Here is a 26,941-nt window from a genome sequence, read left to right as displayed (position 1 = left end):
CTGGAACACACTCTCCCCTCTTCTCTACCTGTCAGATCCTGTCTGTTCTTCAAAGCTACCTTTTTACTAAACCTTTACTGATTCTCCCTAACCAGATGTAATTCTTCCCTTCTTACAATTTAGGGGGTTTTTTCTCACCTCTTTTAGTCTCTCAACCTTGTGTAATATCATTTGTGTACTTTAATCTCCTAGACTGTATGTTTCAAGAGGGAATAAATACCTTTGTAACCCCTGCAGAGCCTAGGGGAGTCCCCTTGTTCATCAGGGGATCTTAGCAAGTATTTATCCCATAGGGCGAAACAAGAGGGAACTCGGAACTGGAAAGAGCTGTGCGAGTGGACGCACCAGAGCAGTAACAACAGCAGCCACACCAGCGACTTCATATAGTGCCCACTGCGTGTCGGGCACAGTTCCAAGCATTGTACAGATATAGACTCCAGTAGTCCCTACAGCAGCCTGAGATAGGAATTATTTTCCTAGTCCAAGGGTAAGGAAACTTAAGCCACAGAGAGTTGTAAGTGCTTGCCCTGCATGAATTTATGTAGCTAATGAATGGCAGAGACAGAAAAAGGAAAAGAGAGTCAAAGGTAGTTTAAAAGAAGTAGAGTTGGTAAAAAGAAAAGGAAATGAGCCCTGAAGGAGCTAAGAGACCCAGGTTGTGCTATGACTTGGAAATTCAAGGGAAAAGAAAGTTTAAAGAAGAGGATTTAGTCAATAATGCCATTGATAAGAGAGGACAAGATGAGTAAGCCCTGAGGCAGAGCCAAGGATTTGTTGGTTAATGTGTTTATTGGTGACTTTGAGAACAGTTTCAGTAGGATGGGATGAGGCGAATTCAAATTGTAAAAAGTTGAGGGGTAGATCTAATTAAGGCTACTAATTGGTTGACCTTAAAATAGGGAGATTATCCAGGTAGGCAAAACCTTGTAACGTGAGGCCTTTACAAGCAGAGAGCTTTCTCCCACTGGTTGCAGAAGGCAAAGGCAGAGGCATTGGAAGCACTAAGGGGATTGGACACAAGGGATCCTGCTGCCAGCCCTGAAACAGTAGGCTGGGATACCGCCAAAGGGCCTGGGGGCAGCCCGTGGCAACCTGTGAGGGTCCCTGGAAGCTGAGAGCAGCGCTGGCTGACAGTCAGCGAGGAGATGGGACCTCAGTCTCAACTGCAAACAGTGAGTTCCGCCAGCAATCTGAGGACCTCGGAGGAGGATTCTTCCCCAGAGTCCAGCCCAGCTTCCACCTTGAGAGACCCCCAAGTAGAAAACCCAGCCACACCCACCAAGACCTCTGACTTAAAGAGCTGTGAGCTGATAAATGGTGTTACCACTAATCTGGTAAGAATCTAGGGGCAGTGTAGACAGCCTTTAGAGTAGCTTGAACTGGAAGGAAGAAAGAAAGAACAGTGGAATCTTTTTTTTTTTTTAAAGCCAAGTCAGATAAAATTTTTTTTTAAACATCTTTATTGGAGTATAATTGCTTTACAATGGTGTGTTATAAAGCAGAAACTAGATCAGTGGAATCTTGCAGGGTAGTGTGGTCAAGCGAAAAGATCTGACACAGGGAGAGGTTAAAGTTGCAGTAGGAACATAAACTAATAAAATGAACAGAGAGAATAGAGAAGTGGTATAAGAATAGGATCCAAGATGAAGACAAGCATAGCGGTTGAGGTGTTGGCTCCAGCAAGGAAAGAAGGGCACTTCTTGCTCAAACTATGGACTTGAGGGAAGAGAGCAAGTAGGAGAAGGAAATGGAAGTTTTTCTTGCCATGAGTTTAGTCATCTCCTTGGAGAATGTGTTAGTTTCCTAGGGCTTCTGCAACAAAGCACCACGAACTTGGTGGCTTAAAAAAATAGAAATTTGTTCTCTCCTGGTTCTGGAGGCTATAAGTCTAAAATCCAGGTGTTGGCCGGGTTGGTTCCTTTTGAAGCTTCTGAGGGAGAATCTGTTCCATGCCTCTCTCCTAGCTTCTGCTGGTTGCCAGCAATTCTTGGTGTCCCTTGGCTTGTAGATGCCTCACTGCAGTCTCTGCCTCTATCTTTACATGGCCTTCTCTCCTGTATGTCTTTCTGTGCCCAAATTTCTCTCTTCTTGTAAGGACGCCAGTCCCTGGATTAGGGCCCATCCCAATCCAGTATGACCTCATCTTAATTCAGTTACAACTACAAAGACCTTATTTCCAAATAAAGTCACATTAACAGGTCCTGGGGGTTTAGGACTTCAACATATCTTTCTGGCTGACACAGTTCAGCCTACAGCAGAGGGTTAGAAACCTTATGAACACTGAATTGTCTGCTAAGGAGAATGACAGGGAGTCAAAAGGAAAGGATGCATAGCCATAACCGTCTTCGTTTGGGCTGTTTGTTCAAATTCCTTAGCTTTTGATTCCCACTGACACTATACTCCATTCTTTCTACACTGCTACTATCTTGATCTCTGAGCCCAGCTCACCAGCGTGTTGCCCACACCTGCCTGTCTCCTCCCTGGGTGCATGTATTGACTCAGAATGTGGTCCACCTACTTGGGCTCCCGCCACTTGTCTGCTTCCCTCTCATCTGTTCCATTATTGTGGAATCTGCACTCAGCCCGACCCTAAACTTGGAGTATTTGTATATATGTCACTCTATAGGAATAGGCCTTTTAGCAGACTTCCTTTACCATGTTGGAACTCCTAGTGCTGACTTCTCCTAGCTGTTCTGTCTGGATGCTGCTTGAATTCGGCATGGAGTTCATATGTCAAGGCTGCTGCAAAAGAAGTCTTTTATTGAGTGGGAAGTTAGACAAAGTCTTCCAAATGTAAGCGTGTTTATAATTCCTTGATCTTTTGCGAAGCCTCTCTTGCCAATAAGATTGTTTCCTCAAAGATGCCTCATTCTTGGCATTTATTACAATTTCCCTCCCTCTAGCGGGACCTGTGCTGGGTATTCTCTAACAGCTTGTCTCCCCGTCTGATCTTCAAGTGGTATTAGAGAAGCTGCAAAAGCCCAGCGTGGGTTTACCTAACAGCTGAGGGATGCCTTTCCTCCCTGTAGATCACATGACTAGGTATGCCTCTCGAGTTGGCTGTCCTTTGAAAGATCAGAGAAGTGTGGGAGTTTTACCTACTATAACAGCTGCTGGGGATGATACATCTTCAGAAAAACAATGTAAATGGTAAGTAATGGTGCGGGGTGGTAAGCACTACATCCTCTCTTACTCTTTTGTACCTTCCTTTCTACAGTGGTTATGCTCCTGTCAGATTATTTAAAACATCTTTAAACAGCACAGACCATCTTTAAAGGAAAGGAAATAATTCCTCTCCAAACCTTTTAAAATATCTTTGCGCTCTTGGTAATTCAGAAGGAGTTGACGTTAACTGTGACAGTGCTCCGGGGCACTGTTCCTCTCCCAGCTCAGTCTGTTTTATGAGTTTACTCTAGAAGAGCCCTGAGGTGACGTAATGAACTGTGCAGTTTTTACACACTCTGGAGAAATGCGTCCCGTGCTCTTTGCTGCTCTGGAAGAGCCAAGAGAACAGCGTGGTCTTCAGCTCAGATGGTGCTGGATCTGTGTGTGGTGGGATGCTGTGATCTATTCGCAGGTGAAGTACCACAGAGTTTTCACAGTTTCTCCAAAAGCAGCTTTAGAGGCAGAAAGGGAAACAAACTGTGAGAAGAAACCCAGCACAGGACTTGCCATCTGGGGAGAGAAAAGTACTCACAGTAACTGCTGTAGGATTTCCATCTTAGAAAAAGTATCTCCAAGGCCTCAAATGACCCCATTTCCAGGATTCCTGGGAGAATGAATTGATTTTGGACTAAATCTCCAAGATCCTTTTGTAGGTCAGAGTCAGTAATCTTGGACTTAGCTTTTCTTAACCATGCCTATGGGAGCGATATATCTGTCAAGAACTTAGAGTACCTTGCTGCATTGATTTGTTGATTCGTCTGTCTCTTTACTAGTCTATAAACTCCTTAAGCTTCTTTTTGGAGAGGGAAAAGCCTAGTCTAATTTTTTTTATATTAAAGTTAATTTTTTGAATGGATAGCACACTTCTGTGTTTCAAAAATCAAAACTATAAAATTAGGTACGTTTCAGATGTCTCACTTTCACACTCTTCCCTGCTGTCTTCTGTATTCTTTCCTGTGTTTCTTTATGTAAATGAAAGCAAATATAAATATTCATTCTGATTTTCCACTTTATCTTAAAATAAAGTAACTACCTACACATTACCAGCACCTTGTTTTTTTTCTTAATGTACCCTGGATATCTTTCTATGTCAGTACATAAAGAGCTTCCTTACTCTTTTTTTATAATTATATTCCATTGTATTGGGCTTACTAAGATCCTATTAAAATAAATTAGTTGTTTTTTTGTCTTTTGCTTTTGTAAACAATGCCCCAATGAATGGCTCTGTACATATGTCATTTTGTTCCTATGCAAGTTTATCTGTAGGGTTTCTTAGAAGTGGAATTGTTGAGTCCAACAGTAAGTGCATATGCAATTTCTGTGTATCTCCAGGATCCAGTGTCCATGGTACACAGAGTCTTTACTCAGTAAATAATTTACTGAATGAGGAAATATATGGGAGGTACTTTTTCTGGGTTTCTGGCCAGTTCACCCTGTAACCTATCTCAAGGCTACAATAAATTCTCTAAGATACGTCCAGTATAGGGCATCTATTCTATTAGAGATAACCTTGTATAAAAAGGACTTTTGAATATTTTTATAACTAGACCCATAAAAGAACATTTTATGTATGCTTTCATTGTAGTTTTACAAACACACACACCATTGAACTTAGTAAAAAGTACATCTCCAAACACTAATGAATGTGTCACTTTACTTGGCTCTGATGGCTAAAGTCCTGTGAGTCAGAGTGGGGTTTTTTTCCCCTTCTTTCTTCCTTTCTCTCTCCCACCTTCAATTTTATTTTTTGCCAAATGTTCAGAAAAGTCATCCTATAGACAAGGATGTAAACACCACCTGTTATGAGTAATCCACTCTGGTCTCTCCCTGTTTCCATGGCTTGCCACTACTGAAGTAGTCAGAAGCAGTACAGAGTACTGAACTGCTAGAGGGATCCTTCAAATTGTAGCTCGCTTATTACCTGCCCAGCACTCGCAGGTTGTCAATTATGATACTAAATAAGAACTGCATCTTTGAGTTTCCTACTACTAGTAGCCGTCATTAGGACCTTAGACGTTAAACCTAGCCCTCGAGACCCTTCGTTTACTCATCTATAGACTGAGAAAATGGGGAATTATGAGTTGTAAAATATCTTCTACACCTGAGTTTTTTGATTTAAAGGGTTAATTTGCCAACATACTGATTTTGTTTGATCCTTGTTGAGTTTTGTTTGACATTTCATAGTTTACTAGCACCTACTTCCATGTAAATTTAGGATTCAGTTTTGCTACTTGTGTTTATACATGATAGAAAGTTCAGCTTTATTCTGTAATCTAGTCATACAGCATTCTGCCACATTTTTCATCCGCAGAGAACCACTGAAGCTGGCCCAGGTTCAAAGGGAAAAGAATTAGACTCCATCTTTTGATGGGAGGAATATCAAAGAATTTATGGACATATTTTAAAACTACCACGTCATGTGAATTGTAAGATGCAGATCCAGAAAGAGAAGCCAGGTCTTTTGAGGCTTATTTCAGAACTTTTTCCTTTACCCTGTTGTAGGGCAGGAGGTTGTAACTAAAATCAGGTGTTTAAATGACATATTCATGTTAAGTTTCCAGGCTCCTTCCATTTTTCTATTATAGGTCATTATATTATATTGAATAATAGAGAATGTTTACCTTTTTTGGTCGGTTTATAAGTCCTGTCCATTTTGTTCTTAAAAGTTTTAGAGATGGAAGTTAGAAATTATTGAACCAGTGGTTTTCAAACCTATTTTTGTTACTTTTATTTTCGGAGCAAAACACATTTTGAAAAACAATTTTTCTCAGACCATCAGTATATTAAGCAGAGAAAAGCTGAGCCTCCCTGAGTAGACACGTCGACACAGCACCATTCCCCTGACGTGGCCCTTGAAGTTCTTCTTAGGAGCCTTGGGAACAACAGACTTAGGCCATCTGTTTCATTTTATAATGTCACAGCTGAGGCCCAAGGAGTTTCATTGACTTGTCCACGGTTATGAAAGTAAGTAACCTAGCCAGCAACAGGACCTAGGGCCTTACTTCCAAGGCTGGTGCTTTTTCCATTACTTATTACTTATTTAATTACAAATTATTTGGGATGACACTTAGGGTATAGCATTTTGCAGCAGTGTTTCACCAGCAGCAAACCTTTATATCAGTGTTTCCTCTCCAGCAGTAGGGGGTTAAGGAACAGAGACCCAGGTTCCTCCTATGGAACACCTAACCTACATAGAGACTCTTGTTACCTTTGATGCTGCTCTTGCTACCTGTGCTGGCCGACCAGGAACTGTCTTCAGTCTCCTAATCATATGACCAGTTTACAGTGTCAGTCTTCATCCTGGGGGTGCAGCTGTGGAAAGCTACATATTACTCGTCTCCAACCAGAGTCAACCTGCACTAGCTTCTTGAAAACAGTGAGCTGGTAAAATTTGGCTAATAATCTCACACCCATATATATCGTTATATTATGATCTTCACATTTTTAAAAATACGCTACCAGCCCCCACCATAACCCTTATTTTCCTTGCATGGCATTAAGTGTTTTACTTAATGTTTCTAAGCAACCAACTAAAATTGGCAACACTATATTAAAAGAAAGGGAGAATGATTACCGTTTATCAATTTAGCACAGAGTAGTCCCAAGTATTGGCTGAATGAAACCTAAATGACAGGTTCACTGGTAAATATATTTTGACTTTTTTCAGCATATTACGATATTCTGTATTGCAGAGAAAACTGCATATGATAGAACAAAGATTTGCCTGTTCTATTTATAATATCGGTTTGAGATTTAATTAATCCTTCATCACCACAGTTACTGATTTTCTCTTTTGAATTAGATTTTAATAACCATCTGCGAGAACAGGCTGAAAGCCTGTCTCTGGAAACAATGCCTTGATATTCGGGGACGTGAGAGCAGCTGTGAGCTGTTATTCTTCCTTTCTTAATAGCTGAATGTCACATCCTGTAGATTGGCTTTCATTCACTAATGTGAGCAAAGGATTCTGCCTTTCTTTCTGACTCAAGTCCTATTAACATAGTACGTTAGCATTCTGCATTACTCTTCAGTCCAAGTTACCTTCCAAACTAAAAATAAATTCCATCTAGGCCTCTAATTCTAACCTCACCCTATAATCCTCTCGGCTTTGGCATTGCGATTTCTCTTATGTAAGAATCTCCCCACTCTCAGTCTTTGCCAAAATCCAGTTCTCCTACTAAATAAAATTTCACTCTTCCACCTCAGTATGGTATTAATAAAAATGAGTGGGTATAAAAATGTGTATATATGCTCTATGAGTGAATAAGTTAATTTATATATGAATGAGTTTGTTTGTTTCTAATAGTGGGTGTTTATAGCCAGGTTGAGAGAGGTGTGCAGGAAGGGATAGGAAAGGGTAAGCCTGGTGAAGAGGAAGAGAAACTGTAGAGGAGCCTCAAAATATAATAATAAAAGACTGGTGTTGGAGAGAGGTTCTTTTCTGCAACACTCTTTCCCTTTAATAATGATTGCCAAACATAACCCATAACAAATAATTTTCAGAGATACCACATTTTCCTCACTAATAAATTGAACTTCTGTCCAATTTGTGCTTAAAGTATAAATTGCTAGAAATTAGTTATTTCCATATTTAATAAAGGGTTTAAAACTCAGTTACAGAACTAAATGAAAGAAATTTAATCTTCTGTTTTATGTTGTCAGCATCATTGTTCTCTCCTTAAACCACTGAACAACATTTCTCAGTGTGATCCTCAGACTTGCATGTTAGAAATGCAGATTCTTGGGCCCCACCCCAGACCTACTGAATCACAAACTTTGAGAGGGCCTAGTAGTCTTTGTTTTAGTTCAACAAGGTCTTCAGGTGATTCTGATAAACAGTAAAATTTGAAAACCGTTGCTGTTGAGTATAAGAAATTGGCATCTCTGTACTATCTTCTAATGTGAAAGGTTATTTTAAAGATACTCTTGGGACTTCCCTGGTGGCACAGTGGTTAAGAATCCGCCTGCCAATGTAGGGGACATGGGTTTGATCCCTGGTCCGGGAAGATCCCACATGCCACGGAGGAACTAAGCCCATGCGCCACAACTACTGAGCCTGCGCTCTAGAGCCCACGAGCCACAACTCCTGAGCCTGCATGCCATACCTACTGAAGCCCGCACACCTAGAGCCTGTGCTCCGCAACAAGAGAAGCCACCGTAATGAGAGGCCTGCGCACCGCAACAAAAGAGTAGCCCCCGCTCGCCGCAACTAGAGAAAGCCTGCGCACAACAACGAAGACCCAATGCAGCCAAAAATAAAATTAAATTAAAAAAAAAGATACTCTTAACACTAATAAAATTTGAAGTCAGTGATAGATCCAAAGTTAGCTGCTTGATTGGGAGAGTGAATAAGGAAGGAAGGAGGACCTTATAGCTGTGTTACTGCTGTGATGATTGATGATTCTGTTTGCTTAGTAGAAAATATATTCTGATTACATTAGAATGGAATTAATGGAATTACATTTCATTATTGTAGAATTTAGAATCTATAGAATATTAATCTATTCTGTTGGTTTGGAAGTATTAATACTTGACAAAATACAGTAACCAAAGTAAAATGCTTAGTGGATAGGCTCAGCAGCAGAATGGAAGAAACAGGAGTTAAAGAGCTGGAATATAGAACAATGGAAATTACCCAGTCTGAACAATAAAGAGAAAATAGACTGGAAAGAAAAAGAGAATCGTCTCAGAGACCTGTGGGACTATAACAAAAGACATTACATTCTTTTTTTTTTTTTTTTAACATCTTTATTGGAGTATAATTGCTTTACAATGGTGTGTTATTTTCTGCTTTATAACAAAGTGAATCAGCTATACATATACATATATCCCCATACATCCTCCCTCTTGCCTCTCCCTCCCACCCTCCCTATCCCACCCCTCTAGGTGGTCACAAAGCACGGAGCTGATCTCCCTGTGCTATACAGCTGCTTCCCACTAGCTATCTATTTTACGTTTGGTAGTATATATAAAAGACATTACATTCTTGTCATTGGAGTCTTAGAAGGAGAGGAAGAAGATGGTAGGCTGAAAAAGCACTCAAAAAATAATTGAAAGCTTCCCATACTTGGCAAGAGACATGAACCTGTAGGTTCAAGAAGCTGAGCAAATCGCATACAGGGTAAACCCAAAGAAATCCTCATCAAGTCATATCATAATTAGACCTCTGAAAACTAAAGACAACAGCAACAAAATGTTTAAAAGCAGCCAGAGAAACAGGATACCTTTACTGCTAGGGGAAAACCTTTCAAATAACAGCAGATTTCTTATCAGTAACCCTGGAGGCCAGAAGGAAGTGGCTGGGAGAACTGCCAGCCCAGAATCCTACACCTGGTGAAAGTGTTTTTCAGGAATGGAGAGGATATCAAGACATTCTCAGATGGAAGAAAACAAACAGAATTTGTTGCCAGTAGATGGTCTAAAAGTGCATTAAGAGGTTCCCTAAACAGAAAAGAAACAATAAAAGAAGGAACCTTGAACATCAAGAAAAAGAAATAACATGATAAGCAAAAACTAGGTAATACAGTAGACTTTCCTTTTCCTTTTGTGTTTTATATATTATGGTTGACAATGGAAACAAACATTATAACACTGGTATGGTTCTAAATGTATGTAAGTAAATACTTAAGGTAATTATAAACAGAGAAGTGTAAAGAGATGTAAAAGCAGGTACAATTTCTACACTTTACTCCAACTGGTAAAATGATGACACCGTAGACTAAAATAAGTTATGTGTATATAATGTAACATCTAGAGCAACCTTTCGGTAACGCTACAGATAAATCAAAATGGAATTCTAAAAAATGTTCAAGTAATTCACAGGGAGGCAGGAAAAATAAGAACGACCAAGGATAAAACAAAAATATTAAATGGTAGAACTTAAGCCCTAACATATCAATAATTATATTAAATGCAAACGGTCTAAATACATCAATTAAAAGACAGAGATTGGCAGAGTAGGTTAAAAACATGCCCAACTATATGCTGTCTACAAGAAACTCAATTCAAATATAGCAATATAGGCAGGTTGAAAGTGAAAGGATGGACAAAGGTATACAGTAATGGCTATATTAATATCTGATAAAGTAGACTTAGAACAAAGAAAATTACTGGAGGCAGAGAGGGATATTATGTAATGATAAAAAGGATGATCATCAAGAAGATACAGCAATCATAAATGTGTACATACCAAACAATAGAGTTGTAAAATATGTAGAGCAAAAACTGGTAGAAATGAAAGGAGAAACAGAAAAATCCACAATTGGGTGTTGAAGTCTCTAACTGTAACTGTGGATTTGATAGACCTAGAGAGAAAAATCAGCAAAGATATAGAGTATAGAAGAACTCAACAGCATCATCAACCAACAAGATCTAATAGACATTTATGTTCCACCCAACAACAGTAGAATACACATGCCTTTCAAGTGCCCACAGAACGTGTACCAACACCACATCCTGGACCATAAAACAAATCTCAATGATTTTTAAAAATTGAAATAATGCAGAATATGTTCTCTGACCACAGTTGCATCAAGTTAGAAATCAATAACAGAAAATAAAACGAAAATCTCCAAACACCTGGAAACCAAACAACATACTTCTAAATAACCCATGGGTTAAAGAGGAAGTCTCTAGGGAAATTTAAAAAAATGAATGGAACTGAATGAAGATTAAAATACAGCATATCAAAATACTTCTAAAGCAGTTTGGAAAGGGGAAATGTATAGCAATCAATGCATGCATTAGGTAAAAGGGAAAGTTTCAAAACCAACATCTAAGCTCCCACTTTAAGAACCTAGAAAAAGAAGATCAAAATAAACCCAAAGCAAACAGAAGGGAGGAAATAAAAAGATAAGAACAAAAAATCAGTAACAAAGAGAAAAGAGAAAAATTAGTGAAACAAAGAGCTGGGTTTTTTTTTAACAAATGAATAAAATTGATAAACCTCTGTCATAAAATTGACAAAAAGAAGACATAGCTCATCAATATCACAAATGAAATGGGATATCACAACAGACCCTACAGGCAGTAAAAAGGGTGGGCGGGGGATGCCACAAACAACTCTGCATAAATTTGACAAACTACATGAAATTGACCAATTACTCAAAAAAATACAAACTACCACAACTCATCCAGTATGAAGTATATAGTTTGAATAGCCCTATAAATATTAAAGAAATTGAATTCATAATTTTAGAACTCTTAAAAAAGAAATCCAGGTCCAGACAGTTTTACTGGAGAATTCTACCAAATGTTCAGAAAAGAATTAACACCAATTTTATCCAATCTCTTCCCAAAGTAGATAAGGAGAGAACACTTCCCATTTCATTTTATGAAACTAATGCTACTCCAACACCAAAACCAAACAAACATAGTAAAAAAAAAAATTATAGACCAATCTTTAACAAAATATTAGCAAATAGAATTCAGCAATATATAAAAACAATTATACACCATGATCAAGTGGAGTTTATTCCAGAAATGCAAACTGTTTCCATATTTGAAAATCAATCAATGTAATTTACTATATTAACAGTCTAATAATACAAATCACATGATTATATCAAAAGCATTTGACAAAATTCAACACCCATTCATGGTAAAAAAACAAAAAGAAAGTCTCAAAAAATAGGAATAGAGGAGATCTTCCTTAACTTGGTAAAGAGCATCTATAAAAAATGTACAGCTAACATTTTACTTAATGGTGAAAAACTAAATGCTTTCTCCTTTTAAGATTGGGAACAATGCAAAAAAATGTCTGTTCTCACCACCCTTATTCAACATAGCATTGGAGGTTCTAGTCAGCAAAATAAGGCAAGAAAAAGAAGAGACATCCAGATCAGAAAGTAAGAAGTAAAACTGTCCCTATTTGCAGATGACATGATTATCTACATAAAAAAATCCCAAGAAATCAACAACAAAACTCCTAGGACTAATAGATGAGTTTAGTAAGTTGAAGGATATAACATACAAAAACCAATTGTGTTTATGTTAGCAGTAAATACATGTACACTGAAATTTAAAATATGTATCATTTATAATCACATTAAAAAATAAAATACTTAAGTATAAGTCTAGCAAGCATTACAAGACTTATATGCTAAGGATTACACATTACTAATGAAAGAAATTTTAAGACTTAAATACTGTGTTCAGGAATGGGAAGACTTGATGTAGTAAAGATGCCAATTCTCCCCAAATTGATGTACAAATTTAACATAATTTGTATCAAAATCCCATAAACCTTTTCTTTTCTTTTTTTTTTTAGCAGCTATAGACAAGATTATTCTCAAATTTATGTGGAAGGGCAGAGGAACTAGAAAAACAAAAACAATTTTGAAAAAGAATAAAGTGGGAGAAATCAGTCTACCTGATTTCAAGATTTACTATATAGCTACAAGTAATCAAGACAGTGAGGTATTAGTGGAGGGATAAATACAGGGATCAGTGGAATAGAATAGAGAGCCCAGAAATAGACCCATGTAAATATGCCCAGTTACAATTTGACAAAGGAGCAAAAGCAATTCAATAGAAGAAAGATAGCCTTTTCAACAATTGGTACTGGAGTAATTGGACATGTATAAATATCGACCCAGATCTCACACCTTATACAAATATTAACTGAAAATGGATAACTGACTTAAATGTAAAACTATAAAACACTTAGGGAAAAAAACCAAAACAATAGGAGACAATCTTCAGGATCTAGGGCTAGAAAAGAGTTCTTAGCCTTGACACCAAAAGCACAATTCATAAAAGAAAAAAATTGTAAAATCTGACTTTTTGGTGATGGCCATTCTGAGTGGTGTGAGGTGATACCTCATTGTGGTTTTGATTTGCATTTCTCTGGTAATTAGTGATACTGAGCATCTTTTCATGTGCCTGTTGCCCATCTGTATGGCTTCTTTGGAGAAATGTCTATTTAGGTCTTCTGCCCATTTTTTGATTGGGTTGTTTGTTTTTTTGATATTAAACTGTGTGAGCTGTTTGTATATTTTGGAAATTAATCCCTTGTCAGTCGCATTGCTTGCAAATATTTTCTCCCATTTCATAGGTTGTCTTTTCATATTATGGTTTCCTTTGCTGTGCAAAAGTGTTTAAGCTTTTAGGTCCCATTTGTTTATTTTTGTTTTTATTTCCATTACTCTAGGAGACAGACCCAAAGAAATATTGCTGTGATTTATGTCAGAGAGTGTTCTGCCTATGTTCTCCTCTAGGAGTTTTACAGTATCCAGTCTTATACTTAGGTCTTTAATCCATTTTGAGTTTATTTCTGTATATGGTGTTAGAGAATGTTCCAATTTCATTCTTCTACATTTAGCTTTCCCAGTTTTCCCAGCACCACTTAGTGAAGAGACTGTCTTTTCTCCATTGTATATTCTTACCTCCTTTGTTGTAGATTAATTGACCATAAGTGTGTGGGTTTATTTCTGGGCTCTCTATCCTGTTCCATTGATCTATGTGTCTGTTTTTGTGCCAGTACCATACTGTTATTACTGTAACTTTGTAGTATAGTCTGAAGTCAGGGAACATGATTCCTCCAGCTCTTCTTAAAAAACTAAACATGCAATGACCATTTAACCCAGCAATTGCCCTCCTGGGCATTTATCTCAGAGAAATGAAATTTCACCCAAGAACCTATACGTGAATGTTTATAGCAGCTTTATTCATAGTAACTCCAAACAGATGTCCTTCAATGGGTGAATGGTTAAATAAGCTGTAGTACACCCATGCCATGGATTACTGCTCAGCAATGAAAAGGAATAAACTGTTCATACATGCAACAACCTGGATGAATCTCTGGAGAATTATGTTGAGTAAAAGAAAGCCAGTCCCAAAAGGTTGCATATATATGATTCTGTTTTTATAGCACTTTTGAAATGACAACATTATAGAAATGAACGAACAGATTAGTGGTTGCCAGGGTTTAAGCAAGGTGGAGGCAGGGGGAAGTAGGTGTGGCTGTAAAGGGCACCATGAGGGCAACACAATGATGAAATGTTCTATATCTGACTGTCTGTGTCAGGGGTACATGGGATATCTCTGTATTATTTCTTACAACTACATGGGATTCTACAGTTATCTCAAAATTTAAAAAGTTTAATTATAAAATTAAGTATGGTAACTCTAGAAGTTTAGGGAAAAACAGTTTTTTGATCCTCAGATGACAGAATTTGATTAATCACAATTCTGGTTCATGACACTGACCTTGGTCCATGCAGAGCTCTATTGGTTGCTTTATTTTAATAATAGGGATATGAAATAGTATAATATAGTATAATATAACATATTACAGTGTCATAGTTTATTTCCACTGAATGCTGTGTAAATACTGTGTTGTCTAAATATACCACAATGTATTCAATTCTCTGCGTAATGGATAATTGGATTATTTTCAGATTTCTTTTTCCTGAAACAATACTTTTGTGAATATTCTTGTATATGTCTTCTGATGTACTTATGCAAAATTTCTCTTGGACATTTGTTTAGGAGTGAATTGCTGGAAATGATTATCTTTATAAGATAATGCCAAACTGCTTTTCAGTTTTTTAAAGTGTTTGTGGAAGTTAATACTCCTGCCAGCAATACGTGAAATATCAAATTAATCTACATCCTCTCTAACATTATCATACGTTTTAATTCTTGCCAGTTGAGTGGATATAAGATTGTGTCTCATGCTCTTTATTTGCATTTTCTTAATCACTAATGAGACTGAACGTCTTTTGATGTGTGTATGGTATATGTGTTTCTTTCTCTAGAATGCCTGTTTGATTCTTCTACACATTATTCTATTGGATTATTTCTCTTTTTCTCAATGATTTTTAGGAAATATCTCTCTATTCTTGGTGCTCATCCTTTGTTGTATGTGTTTCAGATTTTCCCTCCAACTTGTAACGTATATTTTTAATTCAAGGTATCTTTGATGATCAGAAGTTTTTAATTTTAGCAGAGTCAAAAATGTCTGTTTTTTTATAGTTGCACTTTTTAGTTTCTCTTAAAGAAACTTTTCTCTGTCCCCAAATCAGAAGGATTTTCCTATTCCTAGTTTTTAAGGTATGAGATAGGAATCCAACTTCATTTTTTCCCCATGTGGTTAACCATATTTTCAAATCCTTTCTTTCTTCCAGTGATCTGCCATATATTTCATATATTGAACTTTCATGTGTGGATGGATATGATTCTGGATTCTCTAGTCCCCTGGTCAACTTAACTAATCCTGTGTCAGTAAAACACTGCCTTAGTTACTATAAGCTCACAATTTTTGATATCTGGTAGAGCAAGGTCCCCACTTCTTACTCGTGTTTCTTTAGAAATGCTTTAGCTATTCTTGTGCACTTGGTCTTCCATATGACTTTTAGAATCAGTTCTATGACTTTTAGAATCAGCAAGTTCCAAAATATTGCTGGGATTTTTATTGAATTGCATTGAATCTGAAGAACAATTAAGAAAAATTGTCTTCTTTATGATCGTCAGCATTTCTAGCCATAAACATGGTATTGCTTTCTATTTGTTTAGATCTCTTTTTCAATCTCTCAACAAAGTTTTAGTATTTTCTCTACAGAGATTTACAATTTATTTATTAGTACTTAATTTTTAATAATTCCACAAATTTTTAAAAATTGTATTTTCTAGTTGTTTGTTGCTGGTGTTTACAATTGCAGTTGACTGTTATATATTGATTTTTTTTAATCCATCCACCTTGCTAAAACTCCTCTATTATTTCTAATTGTAGATTCTTTTGGATTTGTCTGTGTTTATAATCAAATCATTTGAAAACGACAGTGTTTTATCTTCCTTTCTAATCCTGAGTCTTTAAAATCTCTTTTCTGTCTTTATACATGCTAGGACCTCCAGCACAGTGTTGAATAAATGTGCTGATAGTACCTTTATTCCCATGTTATTCCAGTCCTTATTTAAAAGAGAATGTTTGTAATATTTCTCCATTAATTATGATATTTGCTGTAGTTAACTCATTTTGTCCCCTTCAAATAGAATATAAATTTTTTAAAAAACAAAATTTCATAATATATGGACAGAGTTGTTTTCAATAAATTATTCATATGAGGAATTGTTAAGTTTATATTCCTTGACCGCAATGGCACAAAACTAGAATTAATAAAAGAAATTTAAGCATACTGGCTGAAAAAAATTTTTAAATAGATTCTTTAATTTCTACATTAAAAAAATTAAAACTGAACTTATAGGTTTAGAAAATAGCAACTATGAGAATACTGCATGATGAATTATGAGATAAGACTAGAGCTGTATTCAAAATAAAAGTCAAGCCTTTAATATTTTCACTCTGAAATAAAAGAGGGAGAATTAATTAGCTTCCAGTGTTGGATTGCTCCAGGGCTCAGTCCCCAGAACTCAGTTCTCAGGCTTCTTCTCTATTTACACTCTCCTTAGGAATCTCATTAATCGAGCATTTTAACTGTGAGCTATAAACCTTCACAACTCCCCTGAACTCAAGACTCGTATCTACTCAGCATCTGCATTTGGATGTCTCATGAGCATCTTACCTTTAATGGGACCAAAAGAAAACTTTTGACTCCTCCCCCAACCCCACTGCCCCCTGCCAAAAAAAAAACTTTCTCTAGTGTTGTAGTGTTCTCCATTTCAGTAAATGGTCTCACCGTTCACCCAGTTGGTCAGGCTAAATTATCAGTCATCTTTGGCTCGTCTTTCTTTTAACAGATTCTGGCATTTCTACCTTTCTGCCAGTATACCTTCCAACAGCATATCCTATTAATTCTATATGCAGAATATGTCACAAATCCAACCATTTCTCATCAGTTCTACTACCACTGCTCTGGCCCCAGCCACCAACCATCTCTCACCAAGCCTACTGCCTTACCAAGTATTGATAGATATTATTAAACTATAGTAATTGAAATTGTTTGGTACAATAATAAACAGGTCAGTGGAATCATATGCATAGCCCAATAATAGACCCCAGTATATAAAAGAACTTAATATATGATAAGAGTATCAAAAAATATTGTGCAATGACATACTTTCATAAACGATATTCTGAAACGGGCCATTTAGGAAAAAATACTTATATTTTATATTGTATTACCTCTTATATAATAAAATAAATTCTAGAAATGATAGAGAACATTTGTTGAGCATTTACTATTTGCCGGGCAATGTGGTAAGTGTATCCTTCACAAGTACTATAATGAAGAAAACAAATTAAAATAGATACATGGTTATCAGATCTCTAGAGAGGGAAGGCTTGGCTTACTAATCATAAAAAATACTAAAGGAATAGATTGATAAAATTAACTAATACAAGTATTATTTAAATACTTTTCTGTTTTCAGAAATAAAATTAAAAGGCAAAAAGATTTTGTGAAGGTAGCAGCAGAAGCAGCATTGTTTTTTAATCTCCCTGAATCCCCAGTGAAACATGCACACCACCTATATAGCAGAATTAAACATCATGGACATCATTTACCACAGAATTAGCTCATAAAATGTTCCCATAAGCCCCAAAAGATAGCAGGACAGATCACCAAAATCAGAAGATGTCCATGGTGTGAGCAGAAGAAAGCATCTTGGCTGTTTGATGGACCCGAGAACAAGAGAGCTTAAGAATAAGCAACAGGTATTCATTGGAAAGCTCAGGAGCCCAGTTTGAGAACAAAAGCTGAAACTGGGAGGAGTTTTGCCAAGAGCAGGTGAATACAGAGGGCCCATGCTGAGATCTGAAGGGAGCAGGTAACCCCTGTGAATTCTCCAAACTAGGGATCCCTTCCAGGCTGGGGGGCGGGGGGGGGGGGCCCATTCTGAGATTAGAATCAAATTTGAGCAGCACTGGGACAATAAAGATTAAGGACAGAGATCACCTGAATAAAAGTGGAGGAGGGAAACAGGGCCTGGAAAGCCCGGAGAGAAGCTACCATGTATTTGAGTTCTACATAAAAACAAAAAAAGGGGGAGCTACACCTCCTTCTGAAAGTTTGGGAAGATTAATTTCAAATAAAATTGGCTACAGAAAAGAAACAAGGTCAAATTCTATAATTTTTAATTACAAAATTGTATTGTAATAAAAAAGAATAAGAAACAGAATAACAGCCACTTGAACAATGGGAGCACATCAGAAACACATGCCCACAAAAATAGATAAAATACTATTTCAAAATGAGCTAAAGTTCATTAAGAAAATGATATGACACTTGAAAGAATGCCATAAATCAGAATTGCAAAAAATGAAAAATGAGGTGACAATAAAGGAAATAATTAGATTTTTTTTTTAATTTTAGAAATAAACTAGAAGGAACACACAAAAGCAAACAAATGTAACAGATAATGCCTTAAGAGAACTAGAAGATGAGAAGAAGGAAATATTTAAAATTTTAAAAAGAAATGAGGAAAGAGATAAAAAGAAACTGAGAGAAATTAAAATTAGAATAGGCAGAACAAGAAGGGGCTGGTAGCACTATTCCTTGACTGGTTAGTGGTTTCAGAGGCGTTTGCCTTATAGTAATTCATTAAGCCATACATTTATTTTGTGAGATTTTTCTGTGTTTGTTTTATTTTACAATTATAAGGTTATTAAATGCAACAGAAAGGCAAACGATGAACTGGCGGATATTTGGAAAAAAAGAAAAATACATAAAATGTTCATGCAAATTGATGATAAAATGCTAAAACTCCAATAAAGAATTGCAGAGGATGTAAATAACTGATTTACATACACAATTGACCCTTGAACAACATGGCTTTGAATTGGGTGGGTCCACTTACGTGCTGATTTTTTCAATAAATTTCAATAAATACATAGTATAGTACTACAGAATCTGTGTTTGGTTGAATCCGCAGATGCTGAACCGCAGATGTGGAGGGCCAACTGTAAAGTTACATGGGGGATCGGTGCCCAAACTCCACATCATTCAAGGGGCAAGTGTATTCAAAAGCTAATAAACACTAAAAACATCTAGTTTCACTGAAATAATCCCTGAAAGAAAATTTATGGGAAGGGAGGCGATGAAAGAAAAACTCTGTATTGTATCTATAGATAACTTTTAATGTCAGATACAGCCTAATTTATCTGCTATGGGTGAAGTTGGGTAGGTGGCAACAGACCCTCCAGTAAGTGCCCTTCAGTGTGCTGGGTTTTTCTGTTATATGATCCCAAGGGAATGCAATACAAAATAATCCGTTGTTTTCTGTTCATGTTGAGTTAGCCTGGCATTTTATAATTTGGAAAAATTTTATGATTACTTACATTGAAAGCTTTTTTATCCTTCACAGTGAGAGACCTACCACCAATTTGCCTTGATGTTAGACAGAAACAGCGCATCTCTATAGATGCTTTATCATCTGAAATGAAGACCCCAGTTCTTCCAGAACCCATCCTTCCCGTTCAGCCCAAAACTATGAAAGACTTTCTGTAAGTTTTGGCTCACTGTTACATGTAGACACATAGTCATCTGCATGTCAGCACTTTACATAATTTAATATTTTTGTGTGAGAAATTAATTGAACTTGTGGCTCATTATAAGGTATTAGCCAAGAGTGAAGACACAAAAGACTAGACGTCTCAAGTTGAAGGTGAAAACAAACATATAATTAATCAGTAAGGGATAGATAATGTTGCAGCAAAAGACACTAAATAAGAGAAAATGAGTCAAAACAGGCAAGAGAGACTTCCCTGGTGGCACAGTGGTTAAGAATCTGCCTGCCAATGCAGGGGACACGGGTTTGAGCCCTGGTCCGGGAAGATCCCACATGCCATGGAGCAACTAAGCCCGTGCGCCACAGCTACTGAGCCTGCGCTTTAGAGCCCATGAGCCACAACTACTGAGCCCACATGCCACAACTACTGAACCCCACGCTCCTAGAGTCCATGCTCTGCAACAAGAGAAGCCACCACAGTGAGAAGCCCGCACACCACAACGAAGAGTAGCCCCCGCTCACCGCAACTAGAGAAGGCCCACGTGCAGCAATGAAGACCCAACACAGCCAAAAATTAATTAATTAATTAATTTTTTTAAAAAAACAGGCAAGAGGAGGTAAAGGTGGTAATAAAATAATAGAACGTGTCCTTTTTAAAAAATGAGATTTCATCTACTATGTGACATATAAATCATAAAAACCATGTTAGTAGTAAAAACTACTAAAAAAACCCAAATGGACACTTGAAGGACTAAGTGGGAATGAGAAAGTAGAGACAGAATGTAAACAAAATCTGTCAAGAAATTTGGCTATGAAGTGAAGGAAGGGAAGAGTGATAATTGTAAGGAGCATGTCAAAAATGAACTTTTTAAAAAGCAAATAAATGGGGAAGTTGAAGCTGGATTAATATCTTAATCCAATTAAGAATTATAAATTCATAAGCTACCTTTACATTAACTGGAACATATTTCTGTATTCAGCTTCATTATTTCAAGTTGCATGTTGGGTGACATTTATCTATAAAGAATTAATGCTATTTTATCTGAATAACATTTTTTATCTGTTATGGCTAATAAATGTTTTTATTTTAGGGAAGATGTAGAAAAAGCTAAGTCATCAGGAGATTGGAAAACAGTACATGATTTTTATCTCACAATGTTTGATTCTTTCCCAGAACTAAATGCTGCATTTAAGGTAATAACACATAAAGCACATTTTTCACTTTTAGTTTAAATTTTCCAAAAAAAGATACTATAAATTAACCTCTTTTTCTACCCAGTATTGGCTTAAGCAGCTGTTTAAGCAAACATAAATAGGTATTAATTCTGAAATTGTATGTATCACAAATAAATATTACTTAAGTGATATCTTAAAGATTGTTTTTATTTGTACTAATGTTAATGTTTGACTCCATTCTTTCAGTTTTAGAAAAGAAAGTTATTAAAATAACCCTTATATATTTATTTTTATTTTTAGCAATTTTGCCCTAACAGTCCTTTTTTATCATCATACTAAGAATATTAGAAATTATGAAGGAATAGTTATGGTTCAGATATTACTTAGTTTAGTTCTTAAAATGTTATATACACTTGGTTCTTTAATTGAATTTGCAGAAAGATGCCTCTGCCTCGTTTAATACTATCGAAGACTCTGGGATTAATGCTAAATTTGTGAATGCTGTATATGATGCCTTACTTAATACTGTAAGTATTATTTATGAACACATGCAAATAGCATAATTGTTTGACTCTTCTGTATTTTAAAAGCAGCCACACAAATATTGTAAAACTCACCTTGTAACATAATTACATGAGAAACTCTGATATAATTTTTGGTAAATTTAGTTGAAATTCTCAGAGAGATTATTTTATTCTTATATTTTTCTAATTAAATGAAAATTCAGTAGAAAATACTTTTACGTTCAGTCCTTATTTAGAAAGGCTTGCTAAGATAAAAATCACACTTTACTGACTCAGCAAAAGGAGGTAAATTATTTGGTTGTATTGGAATTACATTGAATCTGTAGATCAGTGGTTCTCAAATTTTAGCATGTATCAGAATCACAGAAAAGGCTTCTCAGTATTCAGTAGGTCTAGGATAGAGCCCCAAAATTTGTGTTTCTAACAAGCTCCAGGATATGTTGATTCTCCTAATCCGGGGGCTCTCTATGGCCATGTGAATTTGAATTTCATTGTAATTATAATTGAAAGTCATTGAAAGAGTTATGTTTCTAACAAGTTCCAGGATATGTTGATTCTTCTGATCCGGGGGCTCTCTATGGCCATGTGAGTTTGAATTTCATTGTAATTATAATTGAAAGTCATTGAAAGATTTTAAGCTGGGAACAAAGGGATGACGGACATGATTTATAGTTTAGAAAGATCTCTCTGGATGTTATGTGGAGGATGGTCTATAGTGGGGCAAGAGAAAGGAGTTAGGAAGGCATTGCCGAAACCTAAACAAGGGTCAGTGTTTGGACTAGGGTTTTGGCAGTGGAACTAGTGAGACATTTTCAGACTTTGAGTATATTATGGAATAGAGCTAAACATACTTCTGTAGACTGGATGTGGGACTTGAGGGAAGAAGGAGACTGAGTGGATGGTATTGCCATTTAATTAGATGGATAGGGCTCAGCCATCAGCAGAGAGAACAAAGGTGTTTCAAGGAGGTAATAATTAATCTTGTCAAATGCTGCTGAGAGATTTAGTAAGATTTGGACAGAGAATTGAGCAATGTCTTTGATAAGGTGAATAATTGATGACTGACTTTAATAAGAGCCGTTTCCGTGGAGTTGTGGAAACAAAGCCTACTTGGAATGGGTTGAAGGGACCATGAGAGGAGAGGAAGTAGAGATAGTGAATACAGACAGCTCTTGGAGAGTTTTGCTGTGAAGGGAAGCAGAGAAATGAAGGGTTAGCTGAAAGAGTACATGGGTCCAAATGAAAGGTTTTTAACATGAGCAATATATTAGCCAGGGTCCTGGCAGGAAACAGATGACACACTCTAACTGGCAACCTGGAGGGGACTGTTTATAAAAGTGTTAGCAGAACAAGGGAGGCCCTCGGGAGTAGTACAGTAGAGTGAATCTGGAGGTGAGCTGTCGGGGAGAGGGCTGCCTCACAGGAGATGAGGGGCATAGCCAGCCCATGGTGACCTTGCAGGGAGGGCGTTAAGGGAATAAATACCCCAACTTTCCTCTCTTCCCCCTTCTGTCAGTGTTCCCTATGGCTGAATCCAACCAGAAGGCAAAAAAAGGCAAAGGAGTCTGGTTGATGTAGTCCTTAGTAGTCAGCCTCTTAGGGCATAGATCAGGGTGGAGAAGCGTGAAAATGTAGAGACACATCCGTGCAGATGGTATTAGGATGTAGTGTTCTACTGATGGGAACGACCTAGTAGTGTGGAAGAAATGGATGATATGGGGGAGATAGAAGAAAACTGAATAACCAGGTCCTTGACAAGGTGAGAGAGGATGGAGCATAGGGCTCAAGTGAGGGGGTTGGGCTTGGTCAGTTGTAGTGCAGGTAAATGATTAGAATAATAGTGGCAAGATGAATCTGTCCTCATTTGGGTGCATCTGTTTTCTCTCTAAAGTGTGTGGCAAGATCAGAGCTGAGAGTGATGATGGGAAGGAGGTGTTGGAGGTTTGAGGAATGAGAAAAAGGTTTGAAATAGTTGTCATGGAGGCAGGGAAGTAGATGAACTAGGGAAATGTTGAAGGACTGTCAGTGGTGTTGAGTGTCCTTTTGAGATTTGTGACATAAACTCAGTGTGTCTAGTCAGCACATTTGTGTGATTTTTCTCCTGCAGCCTTCCATTGCTCTGGGGCGCTGTTTGCCTTCTGGGTGTGAAGGGTCACTGCAAGCAGAGGAGGAGAAAGGAATGATGTATTAAATAAGTATATTAAGAAAGGTGCTAGGCTGAATGAGTGCTGACAGACATGTCTTAGAAGTGATGATTGTGGTTTTTTTTTAAAATAAATCCATGATATATGCTTGTTCTCTTGACGTTTGCCCCTTTCATATAACAACATGACAGAGAAATTTTAATGACTGTTTGGAGCTTCTAGTTAATGAAGGTTTTAGTCATTACTTCTTATAAGCTAAAAGCGCCATCTAGATGTGTTTTCATTCATTCTTATGGGACATGTTTGGTAGTAATTAAGTTTTTTTAGTATTTGAATTATTAAACTATAAAAAAATGTTATTTAGTACCTTTTTCAGATCCTATAACAAAAAATCTTTATCGTGTTATTTTTTTATTGAACATAATTTGGTCGTACTTAATAATGAATTGTGGGCTTAACTGCTAATTATAACATGGTATTGGTAGGACTAAATATGTCTAAAACGTATGCAGTCATTTTATATTGTTAAACATGCTATTCTTAGACTTATGTTCATGATTTTATCCTGTCAATCCAGAGAAAGTGAAATTGTTTTTCTTTTTCTGTTTTCACTGTTATATAAAACTGATGGTAGTCATCAAACAGCCACCATGTATGTTTGTGCAGGTTGTACAGTGCACCAGGGAGCATTCTCATTATAATCTCTCAGATGTGAAACTGAGACTACCGTTAAGTGGTAGTCCTCGGTCATCAAGTCTGGTTTTAACTATTGAAACAGATCTGTAAATATAATTAACATATAAAAGTCACCTAAATAGCTAATCCTAATTATTTCATGATTTTCTTTTGCCTACAGCCTCAAGACATTCAGAAGACAGTATTAAAGGGAATCATTAACAGCCTGTTACGAGAATGGAAAGGGTAAGTACAACTAATATTTGGCTAATCAGTATAGATGGTTAATATACACAGCTCATCCGTCTTTAATATATACGTATGTGTTTTACTCTCAGAGAAGATTTTACTTGCTACAATAAAAACATAGATCAGAATGAAATTAGAAACCATTTATAACAGAGCTTTTTAACTTGAGACTTATGACTTCTCAGGACAGTCCACAGGTGAGCTTCAGAGGATCTGTGAATTCTTTAAAATTGTATATAAGATCTGTCATGTACAGATATATGTGCTTTACAAAAATAGGATGGGTAGTTAAATGAGTCACCTAGAATGAAATAATATAGGCGTTAAATTTAGCCTTGTGCTTTCTGGTAGCAGAGCAAAATTTTTCTTATTTCTAGTGTAAGGAAACATAAATTTAGCTACTGAAATATTTTTTTCCTGGAACTAAATATTGAATTGTTATGTGAGGAATGATGGACAGTGTAATTGATAATGTTTTGAACTGTGAATATGCAGAACACAAAAATATACTTTTAAAAGTACATATGATTTAAATTGGTGTTACTTAACATTATAATTTAAATGATAGCTTCTATTAAAGCCAAATAATACCATTAAATTATAATTTAAATGTTTATATTAAGCCCAATTTGAAAATACCAAACTAGAGTTCTTAAATATAGTGTTAAATGTACCCTGTATATTTTAATAACATTGTTCCAATTTTCAAAGAAACTTGGTTTTTATAGAAAATTGAGAAAAGTCAAGGTAGTATAAAAAAGTAAAAATGTAACATTTTGCAGTTTTTTTCTAGTCATCTTTTTAAAACAATTGAAAACATACTGTATTTTTCATGTGATTTTTAACTTAACAGTATTTTCCTAGTTTATCATTCTAGTAATATTTTTGCATTTTCCTTGAATTTTATGTTTCTGGTTGAATACATAATGCTTCGTTGAAAATGAAGAGGAAAATTTGGAATGTAAAATGAACACTTAGGAGAGTGGGGAAGTCCAGTGGTCCGAAACTGCTGGGACCTCAATTCCCTCCAAGCATGCTCACACGGCTTTCTAACCCCTGCTCCTCAAATGTGTGCCGGAGGCAGATTAAAAGAATTTAATGCGACTTACTTATCAAAGGATCATGTGGTCTTTACCCCCAAAATCTTGTTTTATTTTGGATTTATAGTAACGACAACAAGATCTACAGTTTATTGACTATTTACTATGGGCTAGGCACCTTTCAAACGACTTTGCATGTATTTCTCATTGAATCTTCACTACAATCCTGTGAAATAGGCAATATGATTAGTTTCATTTCACACTTGAGTAAACTAATTTACAGAGAAGTAAATTGCCCAAGTTAACACAGTAAGTGCCTGAGTCAGAATTAGAACCCAGGCTGTCTGGCAAAAGAGCCTGTGATCTTAACTACAATTTCTGTACCCAGAACTGTATACTGTACTAAAATACTAGTGCATAGAACAGGAAAATGGAAATTTTCATGGTACAGCTATAAAATGGGGGAAAAAAAAAAAAACGGACTCTCCTATCACCAGGAATTTTAATATTTATAAATTGCTTTGAGCTTTTTAAAATGTTTTCAAATATAATTTCTAAAACAAAATAGTAGTCCTATTGAGAAAATAATCTGACAATTATGTAGAATAGTATAGAAAGAAATAGTTTAGATTTTATTTAAACCTAAATAATTTAAATCATTATTCAGTCAAGATAATTCTTCCACAGAGAAATATTACTACTAATTTAAAAATTATATATATACATGTGTATATATATCAATTTCAAAATGTAATACATATGTTATATATTTATATTTCAGATGATGTGGCTTTATATCTTGTAAAGATCATCTAGTACACTTTGGGCAATGATTTATGTTTTCAGGTTTAAGTCTAGTTTTTGGCTTTTATCAAGTCAATTCTCACAGAAACATTGATAATTTTTTATTAGATACTATAAGATTAAGCATTCATCTCTAATCAATTACAATTATTTCTGTTTCAGTCCACGAACAAAAGATGATCTTAGAGCATATTTTATACTTTTACAGGTAAGAAAGCAAAAACGTAGTTGAAGTGTGTAATTCATATCTCAATCTATGCATGTGTAAGTGAAATGATATCAAATACTAAGTATTATTTTGAGCAACATTTTTGATACTTTTTTAGATTATAATTACTTGTAACCAGAGAATTAAAGCTATAACAAATAAACAGTGGAAGGCTAAATTATCTCCAGGATTAATATTTTAACTTGCCTTCCTGCTGTGGGATTCTGGAACAAACAGAATGGAAGCACTTTTCCTCCTCCAGTCAACTTCCTTTCTTGTAACTAGTTTTTTAAGGGACTCCAAAACTTTCTTTTATTTCCCAATTAGTGGGTTTCTAACTTTTCTGTGTATTTTCAATAAATGTTTAAACTAGAATTCTAATGGAAAAATCAAAATGGTTGTTTATATTTGCTAAAGCAAAGATGATGAACTTTTTCTTCTTGAGAGATACAGATTCATTGGTACAAAAAAAAAAAATAAGGTCCAAACAAATGAAAAGCAATTTTAGTTTTTATAATTTTTTGAGAAGTACGTTATTCCCATAGCTAG

At 36.1% G+C, this 26,941-nt stretch overlaps 1 protein-coding gene across 2 annotated transcripts in view; it reads left to right on the top strand.

Annotated features, from left to right (window-relative positions):
- HECTD2 (HECT domain E3 ubiquitin protein ligase 2) overlaps nucleotides 1–26,941 on the top strand; it is a 74,467-nt gene that overhangs the window by 17,664 nt on the left and 29,862 nt on the right. For both annotated transcript variants that reach the window (XM_061195187.1, XM_061195196.1), the window contains exons 3-7: nucleotides 19,429–19,567; nucleotides 20,664–20,766; nucleotides 21,186–21,275; nucleotides 24,273–24,337; nucleotides 26,347–26,392. In XM_061195187.1, coding sequence (XP_061051170.1) covers nucleotides 19,429–19,567; nucleotides 20,664–20,766; nucleotides 21,186–21,275; nucleotides 24,273–24,337; nucleotides 26,347–26,392 — 443 coding nt within the window. The remainder of the gene's footprint in view (nucleotides 1–19,428; nucleotides 19,568–20,663; nucleotides 20,767–21,185; nucleotides 21,276–24,272; nucleotides 24,338–26,346; nucleotides 26,393–26,941) is intronic.

This window comes from Eubalaena glacialis, chromosome 1 (genome assembly GCF_028564815.1).
Source record: "Eubalaena glacialis isolate mEubGla1 chromosome 1, mEubGla1.1.hap2.+ XY, whole genome shotgun sequence".
Lineage (NCBI taxonomy): Eukaryota > Metazoa > Chordata > Mammalia > Artiodactyla > Balaenidae > Eubalaena > Eubalaena glacialis.
Note: the sequence above shows the minus strand (reverse complement) of the source record. Positions and strands in the feature narration are given on the sequence as shown.